Below are 21,050 nucleotides of genomic sequence, written 5' to 3' on the forward strand. Positions count from 1 at the left end.
CTAGCTGTACTTGAAGCCAGACCTCCTCTAGTACTCCCAGTAATGCAAACCAAAAAAGCCTCTATTTCACTTAAATTGATTGGGTTTCTGTTCCTTGCAAAAAAAAAAAAAAGGAAATGTAGTCATGAAGGTCACATAGCTAGTAAAGAACTGATAAAGTATAAGCAACCAGAAAATCCAAACTAGCCACATACCAAAAAATAAAATACATTCATTTTGTCATTGATTCATTCATTCAATAAACATTCATTGAGTACCAATTATGAGCCAGGCACTGCCCTAGGCACTGGGGAAACAGCAGAGGACAACATAGACCAAACCAAGAGCTTATATTTTGATGTAAGAGCCATTATTGCATGTTAGCACAAGTACTCCCAAGCTTGGGTCCAAGGAGTGGACTTCAGGGCGTCTTGAACACCCTCAAATATACGTAAAATCTTACATTTGTGTATATTCCTGGGAAGTGCAACATAAATTTTCTCTTAGTCTCAAAGGGACATATGACCCCCAAGAAGATTAAGAAAAACTCTTAGAGCATAAGCATACCTTAGGATTGAGATATCTCCAAGTTCTTATGGAAATTCTCATCTCTTAACCTTGGCATAGTTTTGTTCGAAAAAGACACACTCTGTTTAACAGGCATTTCACAGAAATATCACTCTCCTTTATATTATGAGGCTGACTCCTTTAATAATTCCTTTTTTCTACGGAAACGAAACTAACAGTTAATAACTGGTTGCCTTAACCCCTAGTAAACTGGAGAGCATCTCAAATATTAGTGCTCTAATCAAGGCCTGTATGGAGAAGATAAAATAGACCCTCGCCTCTATATCACACAATCACAGCTTCCTAGGATCCTGTCTGGGGACAAAATACAGCTTGATAATTTCTAAATAACTGATGGGAAGCGAAGGAATTGCACACATCTCTTCAAAAGGAGGATGCTCCTCCTTCCCCCTCGAATTAAGTTTTAAAGGGTCTAGTTTACAAACATTGCTATCATCAATACCCAATTTTACATATTTTTTTCTTTTCCCTAATTTGAAATTAAAAGTCTCCAGGTTGTAATTTAATACAACTAAAGAGCAATTAACTTGCAACAAGCAAAATGTCAACAACTCTGGAAAGTCATAGGGGAAATTAATGCTATAGAATCTTCTCTTGAAGTTATATGCCTCATCTTTAGAATTTTCAATGAGAGGAAAATAAATTTACAAAGACAATCTCAAGAAAGGTATCACCTTCTGCATTCTGCCCTTATCGAGTGGACAGGAATATCTCAGTCTCGACTTTCTAAGTCCTTTTGAAGCATAGAGATAGGCTATCTGTTTCACGCTTGCATTTCCTGGACCCAAAAGGAAAGGTATCTCTTTCCTCTGTAAAATGGTTTTCTTCTAAACTGATGCTCATCAGATTCCTATCTGGTAAAAAAGAAAAACAGGAACCAGGGTCACTGCTTTCCCTTATTCAAAAAAGATCTACTGGAGATGTTTAAACCGCAGCTGATGCATTATAATGATTTTCTCACCAAAACCTTCTCTAAGAATGCGATTTGGTGAATTTCATTTTGGCTGCTCCTAATCCTAGGCTACCCAAAGCAGATTCCTTTTCAAAGCAAAACAATTTATTTCTCAACCTCCTGCCATCCTTACGAGTGAAACCGAAGATCAAGCAGTCAAATGCACACAATAATCTTTTTTATCCTGCCCAAATAATTCACTGATTCATCCTCGCCAGGGACCCACCACCTTCACTCTTTTCTCCCTAGGGATAGGCAATCTCATTTGACATTTTGGTAAGATTTTCCCAAATCCCTCCATGATGGTCTGTCTCTCTTGCCTCCTGGAAAGGTGAGAGAAAAACAATGTCACCAGCAGCCATTTTGCCCCATAAATAAAACTAGCTACTGTCTTTGTGTAGCACACGTTCTCATCATTTCTCTTATCTATCTGTCTCTCTCATTCTTTCTCTTTCACAATGTCAAGGTTTAAACAGGTTTAACCTGTTTAAAATAATTTTAGGTTTAAAAAAGTATTTTTTAAATTGTCTTTCTGAGCAACTGTTTTTAGGGTCCACTCATCTTGCCAAACTGATGATTTCCAACCAAACCTCTAATCAAGACGAAAAAGACAAACCCCTATGGTTACCCCATCTTACTGGACATGCTTAGATTTAATAATACACTCCCTCTCTCCCACAAACCACTACAGCTTTTAGCTTTTTATTTTTAAAGTTGTTTTAGCTTTGCACATTAAGTCATAATGCTGTTCATATAACAAATTACATGGAAAAAATACAGCCATTAGGAGACAAACAGTTCTTCAACTGCATCTTGTTTCTGGATGGTACACTAAGGGCTTTGTCACTGAAACGCCACATCCACGCAGGATGATGGCATCTCCTGCCAAGATAAGTAGGAATTTTCCTAAATCATAAAGAAGAAAAAACCTTCTCAGTCCCACTGGCCCTCTGTTTTCGTCCTGTCTGAAGAAGGTCTGGGAAAGACACCTGAGTCACTCTGAACTGAGATCGACTGTTACTAATAGAAGCACCCTGTTCCTTTCTCAGTTTCCTTGCAAAGCAATTTTATGGATCGTCTCTACAGTAAATGGTCTCCAAAACTCTTTATAGCTTTTTTTTCCCGTAGTGTCCCATATTTCAATGTTAAATTAGTGAAATGACATCTCCTCAGTTACCTGCTTTATTCACTATTCGAAACCACTGAATTCTCTCTCAATGTAAAAAAGTCATAAAGTAGGGACTTGCCACTTTCCTCATAGCCACCCTTTTCAATTCTTCCCTTCTCCTCAGCACAGCACCACAAGATGTTCGGTCCTCCCTTCCTTTCACACACCAATCAAAAGCCTCTTCCATGACTGTAGAAAATCTAAATTCCAAGAACTTGGCAGTACTGGGGCTGTTGTTACCAAGCCAGACTCATCATCATTCCAAACGGGACCTAAAGAATTGCTGAGTAGCAAACGTTTTCTTTAAAGAGCTTGGAATTTAAAAACAGGAAAAGAAAGGATGTGATAGGAAATGTTTTATTTTCCCTCACTTAATGTGACATTTCCTTTAATTTATGGATATCTTGATTTACTATTTAGTATTTCACCCTTTAACCTTCCCCAAACACTGGAGTTTAGAAGAAATAGCTTGACCAGGCTTTTTTTTTTTAACAATCAACAAATCTTAAATCCATGTCTCATCTCCTCTCTTGTGTTTCAAATTAAAATAATAATAATAATAATAAAGAACAAAAGGATACCTTAATATCATGATTGATCTGTTGAAATGGAATAAGTTGATATTTGGAGAGCAGTTTTAAAACCACTGCCTAAAACAAGATATTTAATTACGTGTATAACTAAAATAAATTATTTTTCTTTTTCAAATACTAGGATCCTTTATCAATAAACACAAAATAAAAGCAAGAAAATGTTGAGTTATGTAACTAATTCAACATTTGCTTTTTATTTGCATCACTGCTACAGAGGAAACATTTTCCTGCTTTTCAAATTATAGCAAATCCGGAAAAATAAGCCATTGATATTAAAATATGTAATATGATTCAACTCCTGCTAATAGGTTTAGGTGACCTCCTGATGACTTTATCATTAAAAAAGAAAAAATAATAATAATTTTTAAAACATCTAACATGTACCAGTATAGCTTTCCAAATACTCACAGAGGTATAACATCCTTTCATACCCGCAAAGGACCACTGAGCAACAGAAGATAAGTATTATTAGTACTCCCAATTTGAAGATGTGAAGCTGAATTCACAGAGTAAATGATTTGTCCAAGTTCTTAGAACCTCCTCAGGGTAGAAAAGAATTCAAATCTAAGCAGTTGAACAGCTCTCTCCAAAATCCATATTACCTTTAAAAACTCATTATCAAACATCTATTTATTCAATGGTGTGACTTCAACCTTGAAGTTAAATACAATTTCCAGATAGTCGTATCATAATCAACCAATTTCTTCAATAGTTCGAAAGAGATTTGAGTTTCAAATATTTAAGATAGAAAAAAAAGAGTTGAAGATACTGACTTTTAAGACCTGGAAAAATTTACTGTGTCATTTCCGGAAAGGTTACACAGAGGTCACATTTCAAATATTACATATTAATTAGGAATTATAATTCATATCTAGCTCTAGCACAAAATGTATTTGTTTTACCAGGGGAATTTTTCATTAAAAGCATTTTAACAACAAAATTTTCTAATTTTTGAGATATAAGTTAATGATTTTCTAATTTTAAAATTTGTATTTTAAATCCTGCTTATATTACACCCTGCTTTGTACACATCTCCATCATAATTAATTCATGTACATCGTATACACATAAGCCACCACAACTATTCCATAAAATAGATAAGCTACTTGTGTTGAAACAGAAGCTATCTACACTAAAAGCAAATTCATTCACAATTAGGTTTACTGTGAGAATAGAGATTTGAATGTGTATACTTTCACAGATGAGATTCATTTATCAAAGCATGTTTATTCATGTGCTTGTAAATGATGTACTCATTTTGAAAAAGTATGTTTCATAAACTCCCCTCTCTTTTTTCATTTTGTATCAACATTATTGGGGTATCATTTACAAACAATAAACTGCTGCCTTCCCTTTTGACCCCCCACCCCTGATTTCCTGGGAATCCTTTCCATTATGAGCTGATGCCAAAGAAAAGTTGAGACCAGACCACACTATGGAAGCTTTACTATGGCATGTAAAAATACTCAGATAATTCTTTTCATCAGGAAGTTAACTCCACCTGAAACAGTGCTAATATAAAGTCCAAAAGTAGTAAACTGGAAAGGAAACAGTCTCACATAAGAACCAAAAATAATGAAGGGCTTCACATTTGAAAAGCTCACTGTAAGGACATAGGAAATGTGGCTTTGTGGAGGCTGAGGGGTGATCCTATCTGGCTGTAGTGGACACCTGTTGTCCTTGCCTTTTCAACATGCACTGCCTTCCTTCTGGCAACAGAGCCCTGACGGAAGAAGGGAGAAGGGTTCTTCTTCGCCCACTCAGAGCAAGATGATGTCACCTCCGTAATCAGAGCATCTCATCCCCCGGCCGCAGAGTTTGGCTGAAGATGGGACCGTTATCCTAGTCATTGCAATAGCGATGACTGCAGTACTTCTGGAGTTTGAGGAAACGAGACACTCTCTTTTCAGCTCTGTGTATAAGAGGATAGGGTTCTCTAAGGCTGAAGCTGCTAGCAGCCATGCTGCCACGGTGGGCAGAGGTCTGCCTGAGGACGGGACCGACACTGACGATAAAATCAAGGAGAAACAGAAAGTCTGTAACAAGCCATGCCTAGACTTTTCAGTTACCTGGATCACAAAGTTCTCTTCTTTGCTGACAATTGTTCCAATTGGGTTTTCTGTTTCTTGCAACCAAAAACCATCCTGATTAATAAATGGTCTTCAAATTCACTAGTTCTCTGTCCTAAGAAGGAATGTGGCATTTTCCAAGCTCTTCTCCATTACCAGTTGCTCCAATTGACTAGAAAGAGCAAACTGGTGTAAACTGCACCATAGGAATTTATGTCAGATAAAAGGAACTATCTTCTCATAGAAAAATTTTCAAACAAGAGTCTGCAAAGTGGAGGGGTTTTTTAAGTATTTTTCAATGCTTTAATTTTTAAAGGTATTTCAATAGTTTGTGTGCACACGTATACTAAGATCCCGTAAATAGGAAAATCTCCTTTTATGGCTTAACTGAAAAAAGGCTAGAGCCTGCACAATTTTGTTCATTAGGTATATCTAAGAGGCAGGAGTAAGTTTATACTCTCAGTGCCTTTCAGATCCCTATAATTTTGTTTAAAAATCATTAGAATTCCCAAGATAAGTAACCATGATAATTTGATGAGTCATTTTTAAAATTTGACAAGATTATCCAAGACAAATGTGTTTATTTGTAAACTGATTATACCCAAATTAGATAAATGTTTTTGCTAATCTCTCTAACAGTCACAGAAGTTCAACTGGAATTCTTGGCCAATAGGAAACTTCAGAGAAGGGACAGTAGCACCAGCTGTCCAGTGGAAAGTTGTGCAAAACCTCTATTCTAATGGCTGCAAAGCAAACATTTGTTTTTGTCTCAATAAATAAAACAAAATTGTTTCCTTTTACCACTATGTTCTAGCAGGGAAAAAATGTTAGCAACTAAAATAACATGTTGGCTTTAAAATATAACAAGACTTGAAAATTCTAAATCAAGGAAGATATGGCATACATATACCAAGCAATTCTAAGGTTATTACTAATGTTGATACACTTCAGGTGTTTGCATTACATCAAAAGGATAGCATGCATCAAACCACTAACAAAAGATAAATTTAAGTGCTTGCAGTTTAGTAAGGCGCACTATCAAAGTGAGGAAGAAAAAAAAATCCCAAACCAAAATAAATAATAGATAAGGCAGTGTGCCTTTGAACAGCCGACTAAACAAATACCAGCTTAAAAACTGGTTTACTGCAAAATTTTATAAACATAATACAGCAGAACTGTTAACATCAGTGCAAGTGAAACTTAGCCAATCTTCCAAAAAGAGACTCAGGTTGATTTGTCAGATATAATAGTAAAAGTAATAATAATGGTTTCCACCTATTTAATACTTAGGTGCCTGATGCTTATTAAGTGTTTTACATATGTTAACTAATCTCATGGCACTACTATAAACTAAGCAATAATCCCACTTCACAGAGAAAGAAACAGAGGTTCTCACTATTAAGTAAGGTCATCCCATGAGAAAGAGTAGAGTCCTAATTTGAAACCAGGGTTGTCTGAATCAAAAACCCATCCTCCTCTCAACCATTATGCTAAAATATTATTCGTTCATTCAACATATTTCTTGAGTACCTACTATGTGACAGATACTGTGCGAGGTATAGGGGACAAAACTGTGAACAAAACCAGACCCAGTCTCTGCCCTTACAGAGATTAAGTCTAGTGGGAGAAGCAAACATAACCAATAATCATAGAAATAGAAGTAAAATTAACACTACAACTGTGATGAATTTTCTAAAGGAAAAGGATATAGTGCTGTCTGAGCATATATATAGCAAAGGGAGCTCACACAGTCTGGGAGATCAGGAAAAAATCACTGCAGAAGAGTCACCAGAGCTGAAATCTGAATGATAAATAGGTATTAATTAGTGAAAGGCATGTGCGTTAAGAAGGGAAACCTACCAGACAGAGGAAAAAAACATGTGAAAAGGCCCTGCGGTAAGAGGGAGCTCGGAATGTTTGTGCAACTAAAAAAGAAAAAAAAAGGCATTGTGCCTGAAGCAGACAGCAGAGGAAGGGAGCATGGGACAAGATGAGGCTTGTAGCTGAGAACCCTGGAAAGCCTGAAGTTATGCTGGGCTTAATGACATTTTATCCAAATGTAAGCAAATGGAAGAGAAACTTCTTTTAAGTGTCTATGTTCTGTTTTTTTAAAAGTGATAAAGCCTCAATAGTAACAAAGAGTATTTTAATCCGTAAATCTTTTAAGTCTTAAGTGAAACGCTAAACAAAGATATTGTCTCTTCAATGATTCTGATGACAAGCTACTTTTCATCCTCACTACAGCCTCTTGATTCAGGCTGCCTTCATGCATCACCCTGATTCCTCCCATGCCTACCACTTGCAGCCTCTCCTCTTCTTTCTCTTTACCACTCACTGCCTGATCTTCCTGGATCAAAACCTGATCATTCCATTCTCCCACTTAAAAATCCTTCAACAGCTTCACCTTGCCTAATGGGGAATACACGATCTAGCCCTTGTCTGTCCATTTAGTTTCATCTTCTGTCAGAATAGAGTAGAGCCAGGATTGGAGGACATCCAGAGAACAGATTCATTTTTCTGTTATTCCTAATGTATTGGCCTCATCAGCATGGTTCAAGACGGTGTCTTCCCTGACCAAATGACAAATAGCTGAACGGGGGTCGGGGGGGGGGGGGGGGGGGGTGGCGCTGGCAGAAGCCTCTCTTAAAGGCATGACCACAAAACACAGTCTGTGGCCACACCTGGCTGCAAGGGAAGCCAGAAAATGTGGTCTTTGTTCTGGGCACCCACAAACAAGTACTTCTGTTAGTATGGAAGAAGGGGTAAATGAATGCAAGGGAATAACGAGTAGTCCCTGACATAGAAATGGAAATTAATATGCATTTTTATAAGTTAAATAGGGTTCAAACTAAACGATGCAGTTGATATTAATTCTTTAGAGTTTATTATATTCATTATACTTCCATTTTGAAAAAAATGTGCAATATGAATGTTGATCTACTCTTTAGAAAATGTTTATAGCATAACTTATGGATATCTATTGCCAGGGTAATTACTGCCTCTCAAAAGTTCTACATGACAATTTGCCTAAGCAATTCTTTATCCAGATTCTCCAATAATTAACATAGTGTTTATATACTTGCAATTTGATAATATTTCAAAGACTTTCTAGAAGATTCTTTAGTGGCTAAGACTTTGGAAATAAGCACTTGGTTTCACCCATCAGATAACAATGACTTCATTTGTACTGATACGGAAAGGAAGCTCATTCTTCTCATGGGTTTAGAATTAGAACTCAACTATTAAATCATGTCCTGCCAGGTTAATAGGGAAGAAAGGTAACAAAGGCCCATTTCTCATTTGTCATTAATCCTAGAGATGGTTTAATTTAGCAAAGTTTTAAATAACTAAACTTTCATTGACAATGAGTTTTGATTTCACTTAAAATGTCATAATATTTACCATTTCTAGCCACAACTATAAAGCCCCAAGTACAACTAAATTCCTTTCTTCACTTTCCCAGCCTATTTTAACAAATCAGGACTGAAATTACCCTCTTTGAAAACAACTGGTAGAAGCCAAAAATCTACTTGAAATGCAAATGTTTAAGTAGTTATGTCCCTGATATTAGCAATGACCTTGAACACTTTAGCCAAACACAAGTAACTAGTCCTTAAATCATTAACTTACTTTGGATTCCTAATGTAACCGTGTTTGGTAATTTGGAAATAGATTTTTTAAGTCACTGTCTTTTCTTGGTATGATATACTTCAATTGGATTAATTTGGATGTTACAGAAATGAAGCAAAACTCTGAAAATATTTTCTCTCATCTCAAAATTACTTTTCTAAAGACACTACATTTTTAAACATCTGTCATAGAGAATCATAGCATGTTAGAACTAGAGGGAACAGAATGACATTGTTTTACTTTTTTAAATTATTTTGTAATTTGTACATACCTCTATTTTTTCACTTTATTTCTCTGTCCTATACGCAAATACACTCTCAAAGAAGTTCTCATTTGTACATTTCTACCAGTGAGGATTCCAAGAATAAGGGTGAATCACAACACTGGGGAATTTCAGGTTCTTAAAGAGAATGGCCAAACGCGTATCTTCTCGTATAAGCCTGAGGCAAAGCACGTCATAGTAGACTTAGTCAATAGACGGAATAAAAATTAATGAACAACAAAATACTGACTATTTGTCCCCCTCAACTTATATTTAAATGCCTATCCTTTTCCAGACACTTATTCCTAAATTTCAAAAATAAAAATTACAAATTGTCATATGCCCTCTTCTATTTTTCTGAAGTTCTATAAATACCCCAAATACTCTCTGGTTTCATATCGACAAATTATTTCCAACTAAACTTTTCCGCCAAGCGCAGTTAAAGCACAAAATGCCTCCATGGATGTATTATGTATTATCCACTAATACAAATGGCTGATCTAAATTAAGAAATGGACTCACAAATGCTGACAAATTTACTCTGCACACACAAAAACAAAACTGAACTTTCAGAAATATCTTTCTTTTAACATGGCTATATCATGCAAACCATTAAATAAGGCTACATACATTATTTTTTCCAGGCTGTAAGTTTTATCACACGTTAGGCTAGGTAGGTGCATAGATCCGACCCAAGAGATGATTCAAGTACCTATTACGGCAAGACTTTAATGGCACCATAAATCCAATGACAACTTTCATTCACTTTAAAAGAACTACCTATATGGATTCTCAAAATACTTTTATAAATAAGAACAACTACACTGAATTTTTTCCAGAGAAGAACGGATGTTAACAGCTACTTAGAGATTTGAGAATATGTATATCCTAATTCAACAAATATTCATTCAATAAATATTTATGGAGCCAAGCGCCTGAGATACTCACTGACAAAACAAAAGATCCTTGTCTTCAAAGAGCTCACATTCTACCAGAGGTACACAGATGATAAACAATAGATACAATAAATAGTATATTATACTATATGTAGTAAGACAGAATAAAAAAAAAGGTAGAGCAAGGTAGGGAGACTAGGAAAGGCTGGGGCAAAATGTTGAATATGTTACCATATGACCCAGCAATTTCACTGCTAGGTATATAGCCAAAAGAACTAAGAACATATGTCCACATAGAAACTTGTACACAAATATTCATAGCATTATTCATAATAGTCAAAAAGTGGAAACAACCCAAATGTCCATCAACTGAGGAATGGATAAACACAATGTGCTGTATCCTTACAACAGATTATTATTCAGCAACAAAAAGGGAGTTCTGATCCATGCTACAACACGGAAGAATCCCGAAAACATTATGCTAAGTGAAATTAGCCAGACACAAAAGGACAAATATTGTATGATTCCTCCTACATAAGGCACTTACAATAGGTAAATTCATAGAGACAGAAAGTAGATTAGGGGTTGGAGGGGTTGGAGAGAATGGGGAGTTGATGTAAAAAAGGAACAGAGTTTCTCTTTGGGATGATGAAAAAGTTCTGGAAATAGATAGTGGTGATGGTTGCCTAACATTGTGAATGTCCTAATACCACTGAATTTTACACTTAAAAATGGTTAAGATGGTAAATTTTATGTTACGTATATTTTACCACAATTTATTTTAAATGCACTAAGAAGTTACTGTTAAATTATCTACTAATCAGTGACATCTAAGCTCATGCCCAGGTCTTCTTTGCTCTCTTTCCTCCACATCACACTTCCCTAGAAGCAGGCAGAAATCGGAGCCCTGCTCACAGTGATTTCCCTGATAATCGGATCTGGCACTGTGACTTCCCTTCACGGACATAAGTGAATGACCCAAGTGGGGCCAAATTTTATCACTCTGTATTTTGAAATTGAAGAAAAGAGTCACACAGTATAGGAATTCCTGATCCAAGTAAAGTAAACAGCAGGCCCAGGGAGAAGGTTTTGCTATGGCGATTCCCACAGCAGCCCTGAGTTTCTGCCTTTCTTAATGCTGAATTGTTCAGCTCATCATTCAACTTCTTGGAGCTCCTCCAGTATCCTTATAATAAATTTCCTTCTTTGCTTAAGCTAGCCAGAGATGGTTTCTGTAGCTTACAAACAAAAGAAACTTACTTCTAATATAATATAGTCTTTCAATTCTTAAGCTTTATCCATGTGGGCAAAGTGATATACAAGTATCCTTTGCTTTCCAAATCTTCTGGGCTTTTGAGATCAGATAGTGAGAATTAGGATAGCAAGAGACACCTATAGATTATTTTTCAAGAGTTCCAAGACAATTTAATATAAGGCTTGCAAATAATTTAACTAAATGTGAGTTGAAACCCAAGTTGGAGAGAATTTTATTCTCTGAAATTTTTACAAATAATACACTTTGATTTGCCACTAGAAAAGTTAATCAACAACTTTTTAACCCAATTTTGGTTTTTGTTGGGTTTTTCGGGAATTGTTTGTTTGTTTGGGCTCTTACATTTAGCTCTGATGACCATATAATTTCTTACATAATTTAAACAATCCTCTTTTCAATAGGAGATAATATGTGGAGAACAGTAGTGTCTGCTCATAGTGATTGTTTCAAAATTAGTCATTACCACAAGGTCTTGGACAGCTAGATATCAGGAATTACTTAATCAAAGACCTAAGTTTTCTCTAAGACTCTGTTGAGAAATTGTTTTAGACAACTAATATATAATAAAAGTCCAGCATTTTGTACTTTTCACAGAGAGATTTCTATGATGATATTTTAACAGTGGCTCAAAAACCTTAGTAATAGAACCTCAATGACATACGTTTGAATTCTAAGAATTTAGAAATGAATATAGATTATGCTTTGTTCACTTCCTACGTCTTTTCCTGCATTCATAAGAATCTATCTATGGCCTTTATCACTTGTTGAAACACCAGAAAGAAAAGAGGGCATGGTGGACTCCATACATACCAGAAGGGTATTCTATACCAAGTGGGAGTGTGTGTGTGTGTGTGTTGAACAATCCATAGGCAGTATAAGGCAAAAAAATTTAGAACTATTTTAGATGAAAAGTTGTCCTTATTGCCAAAGCTTCCAGGGATCTATAAGATTCTATTTAGGTCCATGAACAATGAAGAAAAACTATGAAACACTGGGGATGGGGAGAAGTAAGGAGGAAAGGAGTAAAAATAGAATACCCAAAGGAGCTGGAAAAATTGTATAAATTCCCTGCTTATAGTCCCGCCCTCATTATCTGTGGTCCCAGTAAACTTAACATACCTGACAAGGATTGAAGGCTATCTAAATAAACTCAGAGGGTCTGAACCAAATTTAAAGCTCTCATATTTGGTAAATAAGCATAAAATATGTTCTGAGATTACTCTGTTTTTGCATATCTCGATAATATCAAATTGTTTGCTTGCTTTTTTGGAGCTATTAAAAAGGACAGTAAAATTTAACTGAATTTTTTTTAAATGAAAGAAAAAGTACCAAGAATATATGAGCAAATTATGGGCATAGATTTAAGACAAATATCCATCCTAATGATCCCTCAAAGTTCAGCTCAAATATCACCTCCTCCTGGAAGCCCTCTCTGGGTCATACCAGCCAGAAAGAAAGAATCTTCTGGTGACTCCCTATGATACTGTTTTTAATCATCTTTATGGGATTTGAAAAGAATTGCTTTAAGTTGTGGTTATTCAATACCAGTCTTATTTCCATTACTAAATTATTTCCACCTTGATTTCACAAATATTCATTCAACACCTACTATGTACCAGGAATTGTGTGAGGTGCTGAGGACACAAGGACTAAAAAGACAGAGCCAGTTCCTGATCCTGTGGCCTGTACGACACTGAGAGCAAAGAAGGCATCAAATGCCTTCGTGTCTCCCATAGATCCTAGCCAAGTGTCATACTAACAATTCTCAAAGGAAGTTCGAGTTTTTGAGATAACGATTAAAAATACCTTAATAGCTGACGTCTCTTCATACTGTATCCCCAGCACATAGTCAGGGTTCATTAAATATTTGTTGAATGAATTAACGATTCAATCTGCAGCATGCTCCACATAAACCACATTACCAGGAAAGTTACATGGACTTGATTCATGATGCGGACACATTTCTAATTTTATGATTAAGGGTTTTTCTGAATAATCTGATAATTTAACTTATTCTTACTTAAGGTTGGAGACCTATGGGTGGGTGTTGGTATAAACTATAAAATAGCTATTATTAACCAATCATTGATTTGAATTTTGAGAAAGCTGATCCATTCATTTCAAAGATATTCAATAAAAACACTTAAGTGATTGATTTCAATCACACACAGACACACAAACGCCTCACAAACTAATGCCTATAGAAACTGACTCAGGCAATAAAAGTTTGATAGTGACTAACAAGATTACTAAAATGTGCAAGTCAGCTATGCTAAAGTACGTACTTCTTACATGTGTAAACAGATTTCTAAAATAAAAAAGGTTATATATTTACTGCATAAGTTAAATCAACCAGTCATAATAATAACCAGGAATAAACTTTATTTACAGTAAACATATGACCATCTATTTCAACAACATGCATTTCCTAGTTTGTGGTTTTCCTCCTCCACTGACCATGAGCGGGAAAACTATTCATGCTTTTTAAAATAAATATTGTTAACTAACAGTAGCAAAAAATCGAAAAGTCCTTTAAAACATTATTTTAATTTTAGTTAACTTTCCTGATTATAAAAGTAATAGATGCATAGTTAAAGAGACATATGTAGAATCTGAGAAATATAGGAGATAAAAAATGAAAATGAAAATGAAAATCACCCATCCATGCACCATGCAGTGTCACCACTGTTAATACGCTATTCTATTTTCTTTCACTATTTTCCACCTATCTTATTTTATATATTTTTTATTTGAAATATAGTTTTCTAAAGGCATATACTGAAAACTTTCTCATCTAAATCTGCATAGGAGTAGAAAGATAACGACAAAAGAGGAATCAATACATTTGAAAGGCACAGCTTTTTCCATTAAATAAAGGAATGAATGAACGATCATTCAAGTTTCACTTCCCTGATTATAATCTGGTGATCTATTACCAGGGTCTGATGTAAAAAAAAAGGAGTAAAATTCATTCTGTTATTATGCTACAAATTTGTCATAAAAGTCCACTGTTCTTCTTTTATCTTTATACATGAAGACACACCTTGTGCCTGGAATTTAAGTTTTAAAGTTTGAGTCTATAGTATTCTGTCTATATTCTGTAAGTTATCTACATGCTATCTGTACAACAACAGTTCCAAAGGGAAAACGTGATTAGGAAAAGTGCTACCAGTGCAAAAAAAAAACAGCTTCTGTCAAACCTAGAATGAGGTCAAGCAGCTGCCTCTGAATTCTATTCTATCCAAGCCAAGTGTCAGTGGCACTTGAGGAGGGATGGTTGTTTACCTGACTAAGCTCTCCACAAGAGAGGGTCTAAAAGCTGCAATGTTATTTATGGAAGGACTGCTAAGCTTAAGAAAGAGTCAACCTTTCAGCTCAAAATAGACTTTATGTTCACTACTTTAGAAACTGTCTTTGTACTCGAGCTGATTTCAAGTTCCATAACGTGACTACAACACTGAGAGTTTCCAAAACAACTCAGTATTCAAAATTATATTGTCTTCTTCCCCCGCCCTCAACGAGCATGCAAACGTCCAATGGATTTTTAGATACTTTTGTCACAACATACGCCTCAGCCAAAACAAGGCTAAGTTTATACATCTACTTATAGCAGGAAATAATGGCTGTTACTTGGGTAGGTGCTATTTGGAAGATACTAAAGGTAACTTACAAATTATGACAAAATGAAATGACTATAACCATTCCTTGCTTCATCTATGACTCTCCACTGATGAGTCCTATTAAGGGGCAGATTCTTAAAACTATGATAAGAACAGCATAATTAAAAAAGTAAAAAAAGAAAAGATAACAAATCAAATCTGCAAAACATTCAAATATCAAAAACATTAAGCAGAAAAAAAAGACCAGGAAGGGAAATTCAAGGCACTATAATTGGAAACAATAAAACGTAAGCATTTACACAGTTTTGCTTATCTAAGGAAAAAAGCCAGAATTATAAACTGTGTGACACACCACCACCACCCTACCTGATGCCCATCACTGAATATGGAAACAAAAGAATTTAAAAGTTCATTGAACTGGCCAAAATCCAAGCAGGAAGTAAAAATAAGGGCCCCAATCTTTTGTCACTCTGGCCAAGAGACTATTATGATACTTTGCATCAATGGGTGGTCACCTGACAATTTTCTGAGACCTTAACCAGTGGGTGTCAATTCTTGGTAGACCCTGAGAAGAAACCTCAAGCCAAAGGCAGCAATCCCTGAAACAGATGTAGATGGACATACACACACACACAAATACTCACATGCACACTTCTCATTCTCAACCATGCAAGAACAGATAGTGGAGAACGACAATGAAGGAGTTATATATCTGTCACCGAGTCTACTGTGTGGTACCTGACCATTGGTCAAGTTAATATACTCAGAAATATAAAGTCTTAGATGTGGTAATGACCAGGGAAGTAAATCCCAGTATAAAGAAAATGAAGGAGAGGGAAGGGACAAGCAATACTGCATATGAAATTGTACAGCATATTCCAAAATTTCCTCCTTCCTTTTTAAAAGAAAAATAAAAACTATAACCCTAAAATGTACCAGTAGCAAAAAATTTGTTTATTTAAAATACATTCACCATCTTCATTCAATAGGATTTAACGCAGCTTTTCCTTAAGTCAATATAAGGGTTTCCTAAATAGATCTTTAGATGAAAAATTAAGTTAGAATATACAAACCAGGCCCGTTTTGGACCTACACAAGCTCAGAGAACAATACTCTACTTCAGTTTGCAACAATTCAGGATTCAGAAACATCAGGTAAATACTGGTTAAAGGATAACTGGAGGAAAAATGGGAAATGCAAATCTTTGCAACCGGGGCATTCCAATTCCTCACAGACTGAGAAATCTAACTTAAAAGGGTCACAGAGGCTAAGGAAATCCTTCCACATTTCCAGTTGGAAGGGCCCCTGAGAGGAGCCAGCTAAACTCTCATATAGTGAAACTCTTGATTTTTTTCAGCTGAAGAATTTGTTACCTTACTGCAAAAATTCCCAAAAGCAAAAAAACTAACAATGTATGTTTTCCCAAACTTACTGACACACTAAATATTAACATCGGACAAAACTTATTTGCAAATATCTATTAATTACCTTGAAGTGCTCTGTGAACTCCGTTCTCATTAACTACCCTCTTAAGCTGAATTTGAAAAATCATCATGCTATCAAAAGCGCCAAAGAGATAAAGAGCTAAAATAGAAATCAGAAACTTTAAGCTTAATTTTCAGCTCTTCCATTGAGTTTTTAATATTACGATGGAACGAACTATTTTGGTTAAATAGATAACAATGCCAATGTCTCCAATCCAGCTCTCTGATTCACTTTAACATTTCACACACTTTTTGAAGAAATTTAAGGACCACAAAAAATATAAGTATAACGTGGATTTTCCTAGCAACTTTCTGAAAAAAAAAAATTGGGCTCTTCCATTTCTGTCTCTTTCATTCACATAATTTTATCATACCCCAGGGAAGTGGGCACAGCATATACTCTCTTTAGTCTCCAGAAAGGCAAACTGACACAAAAAGAGAATAAATGATACGATCAAGGTCACACGGCTCATTAGCAGCAGACCTAGGACAAGAGATCTCCAACTAATAGAAGATCAAGGAAATTCAACGTGAAGTATGCACTTCACGTCTTTGCTACCGAAAGTGAATAAATAATGACCCTACAACAATATAATGAAAAACTATAACTGCCATGCTGCTTTGATTTCATAGCCCTAAAGCCAATTTGCAAAATAAAATATCTACCAATTGTATTCTAAGCTAATAAAGTAGGTGATGCTGCCCCACCTAGATAACATTTCATGTGGCAGGGACATATACTCCTGCAAGCTTTATAAGCCCTAAAAAATCTGAGGGTAATGCGGTTCCACAGAGTAAAGAAAAGGAATATGCAGTGAAAGCACCAGACTCCACCAATGGCAGCATTTCTGAAGATCCTTCCTCACCTTAGGATCAAGCTGCACGGAGGTCCTGTCACGCTAACCTCAACAAGACTCAGTTTGTTAACAGAAAAATAACACTGCACAAACACATTCGAAGGAAACTCAACTTTCAAAACACCAACTAGAAATAGTGACTACAAAGAAGAAATATTTATACAAATGTATATGCTACATTAAAGATCAACCTTAAAGGCTTAAAGACTATGATGTGTAACCAAAGAAACACACACATGGCTGGGAATCTGGAGAGACGGTTACAGTTCCAGCTTTTGGCACTAATGTTAATGTCCTCTGTTTCTTGGGGAAGTCACTTCCTTTCTCTTCCTCCTAGTTTCTCCATCTCTCAAATGAGCAGGAAAGAATCCACAACTGCTAAAGTTGTAGCTTCCTGACTGACCATCTACTACAGCCCTATCCGTGCATAGTTACCCAAACACATACCTTTGCTGAATAAGACACTGCAAAACGTGGCCTTTTATTTAAGATAGGTTTTATACTCTATTCCTAATCCTTTTTATTATTTTGCCCACAACTGTAGCTATTGCTCGCAATCACCAAGGTACCAATAATTACAACAGCTAACATAATGAGCAAGTGCTCATTAAGCGCCAGGTACCATGCTAAGGCTTCACACAGATCAGTGTACATATCTTAACTCATTTCTTCCCCACCACAACCCTATAAGGTAGAAACCATTATTATTCCCATTTTTAGACTTGAGGAAACTGAGATAAGAGTGATTACGTAACCTGACCAGGGTCACAAGGGGCACAAGTGCAGAAGCCAGGATCTGACCCCAAGCGTCCGGGCCCTGGAGCCCCTCTTGCTTAACTACCACAGTCCACACACCTCCTCCAGAGAGCGGAAGGGTGAAGTGCAGCAGACTTCATCTGCAAAATGTTGTTAGGGGTCCCAAACTGAACTTAGACTAAGTATTCTCTCAGAAACCACTGGGAGCTCCTGATTTACAAACCCAGCATAAGCACTTGCCACACGGTTTTTCTTCCACGCTTCAGTTTCACAAGTAAAATAACAGAGATCTTAAAGGGACTAAATTAAATCTTCTTCCATCCATGGGGGAGGGAGATGCACGAATAACAGAAACTGTGGAAGTACTCGTGACTTCCACGTCCGGTGTCAAGCAAGCACCACTCCGTTACACGGTGGCTCGCAGTCCCGGTCCAGGGAAACTGCATACTAAGTCATGTGTCCTAAAACCCAACAGCAGAACACAGTGACTAGCCAAGAGTGGAAACACCAGTTCCACAGCCTGAAACCTCTAAGGCTGGGGTGTCTCAAGTACAGACCACGAGGCAACAAAAAAACTACGGGCGCATCAAAATATATTGCAGTGTGCATTGAAACGGCGAACTGGTGTTCACAATCAGGACAGAGAGAAAATACTAGCAATCAAGGAAGTCCTACTTAACCATCTAGCACACTGTGATGTTTATATATATATTTCCACCATTCATAAATCAAGTCGAATCTCAAGAGCCCTGCACTTGGCCGAGTTCCAGGAGAGCTTGAAGATTTCAGTGGGCCAAGGCCTGGAAAGGAGGGCAGCAGGTCTGAGTTCTAGAACCCAGGAGGCCGCCAGGGAGCTCTCAGGGGGACAGCGCTGCGGACGCCCCTGGGCTGCCCCTGACGGCGGGGCGAGTTCCCGTTTGGCAAAGCCGAAAGGAAATTACTTCGGCGAAGAGGGGACAGTGCGCTCCTCCCGCAGGGCAAAGCCACACTTTGGCTCACCGCATCGCTCGAGTTTCATGTCCAAGGCCAAGGACTTTCATCGACTGCTCTTACAAACCCGGCACGGAGAGACAGGGCTCGAGAGCGGGAGCGAGCAAAGACCGGGAAGAAAGGTGTTTTGTTTCACCTTTAAGAGAAAACAAACATTTTCATCAAAACAACCCGTGGAGAAGCCAGCGAAGACTTCTTCGCAGGGCCTGTCTCAGGGCTTTTGAATCACTTCCTCCTTTTCGGATGTGTCTCTGAGCTGGAGATTACGAAGTTGCTGAGAAAGTCTTGCCTCCGCAGGCAGCTTCCTGCGAGCCAGCCGAGCGCACGGCGCTGTCCGCGGGCGCGGAGCCTGCCCCCGCAGCCCGGCCACGCGCGGGAGGACGCGGCGGCGGCGCCCGCAGGGACCGGGATGGGTTCCGAGGAGACAGAGCGCAGCGCCGCCCAGCCCGCGCCCCCGGCTTACCCCAGGGTGCTGATGAAGCCGTTGACCGAGCCCTCCGCGTACAGGGACACGATGTCCCCTATGTAGAGGAAGCTGGACATTTTATCAGACATGCTGCTTCATGCTTCAGAGCAGACGTCCCTCCTCTTCTCTGCGCCCTGGCCGCCCTCTCCGGGGAGCCGCCGCGGCAGAGGCGGAGCGGAGCGCACGACGGCGGCGCCGAGAGCGGCGGCGGAGGGCACTGCCCGAGTGGCCGAGGGTCGGGGCTCAGCCCTGCCCGGCGCCGGGGGAGCCGGCCACGAGCGAAGCTGCCGCTGCAGACACCCCGCGCCGTGCGCCGCCCGGGCACCCCGAGAGCCGCAGCCGCCGCCTCCCCGGCAGGTTTCCTGTTCCTTTCAGAAGTTTTCTCTCCAACACCTTTGCTCCTCCTCCTCCCTCCTCCGCTCCCCCTCCGTCTCCCCTCCCCGCTCGGCGCCCCGCCGCGGCCGTCACCGCCGCCGCGCGGGAGCTGGTGGTGCAGAGCCCCTCGGTCCCCTCGGGGGAATTTTTGGACCAGGTGGTGGTGCCCATTGGGCGCCGGGGAGGAGAGGCGCCTGGGGAGGAGGGGGCGGGAGGCCAATCAGGGAGCGGCGGCCGGGGGCGGAGCGGGACGGGGGCGGGACGACGCTGGGGAGGCCGGGCCACCCGGGCAGCCGCGGCTGTGGCCGCGCGGGCCGGGGAGGAGACGCAGCGCGCGGCGGCGCTGGAGGGGCGACGAGGGCGGTATAGCTGCCCTGGAGGGGCCGGCCCTCGGGTGTGACAGTCCCTGCCTGGGAAAGCGAAGGATGGCGGAGTCGAGACCCGTTCCCGGAGCTTCAAGGGGGCAGGGAGGGTGAGAAGTAGCGGTGACGGGAGAGGAGGGGCGTGAAGGACCGGAGCGGTGGAATGAGCCGGCGAGACGCCTGGAGATGGAAAGGAGGAGCCGGGGTGGAGTGGGTGGGGTGGGGCTGGGTAATCGGCTGACGAAGGGAGAGGAAGGTGTTGAAGTAAAGGAAGAAATAGAAATAAAAAATAAATACATGGTAAAGAAAGATAATAGGAAGGGAGAGAGCGAGGAACTAAGGCCTCTATTTGGAGCATGTAGTTTTGGTTTTTGTCTCAAGTATATGGCGTTAGTGAAACTTGACCCGTCAGCAGATGTCCAGGTAGACGCGAGCCTCCAGGGAGGTGAACGTCACTTGGCCGAGCCAGCAATTTTTGTAGCCAACCGTTGGCGGTGGAACCTTCTCTTAAGACTGCAAGGCCGCGCCTGCGGCGCTTCCTTAACTGCAAGGCGAGGTTTAACCTTCCACCTCCGGGAGCCCGCTGTCACTGGTCCCTGACAGTCTTCGTTTGTTTACGGTTAAAGCTGCTGACTCTTGAAGCTCCGGTGGTCATAAATGAAACCGGCGGCGAGACACTTTTCCAGGGCTTCTCTGTTGCTTTTGTAGCCCTCATCTTGTAACAACATTT

General features: G+C 39.1%; 1 protein-coding gene across 2 annotated transcripts in view; it reads right to left on the bottom strand.

The window, feature by feature from the left end:
- The window catches only part of ITPR2 (inositol 1,4,5-trisphosphate receptor type 2), a 473,043-nt gene extending 452,889 nt beyond the window's left edge, over positions 1-20,154 (bottom strand). For both annotated transcript variants that reach the window (XM_070620853.1, XM_070620852.1), the window contains exon 1: positions 19,581-20,154. In XM_070620853.1, the coding sequence (XP_070476954.1) occupies positions 19,581-19,672 (92 nt within the window). In that variant the 5' untranslated portion in view covers positions 19,673-20,154. The remainder of the gene's footprint in view (positions 1-19,580) is intronic.
- Between the last annotated feature and the right edge of the window lie 896 nt (positions 20,155-21,050).

The sequence above is a fragment of the Equus przewalskii genome, chromosome 5 (assembly GCF_037783145.1).
Source record: "Equus przewalskii isolate Varuska chromosome 5, EquPr2, whole genome shotgun sequence".
Taxonomy (NCBI): domain Eukaryota; kingdom Metazoa; phylum Chordata; class Mammalia; order Perissodactyla; family Equidae; genus Equus; species Equus przewalskii.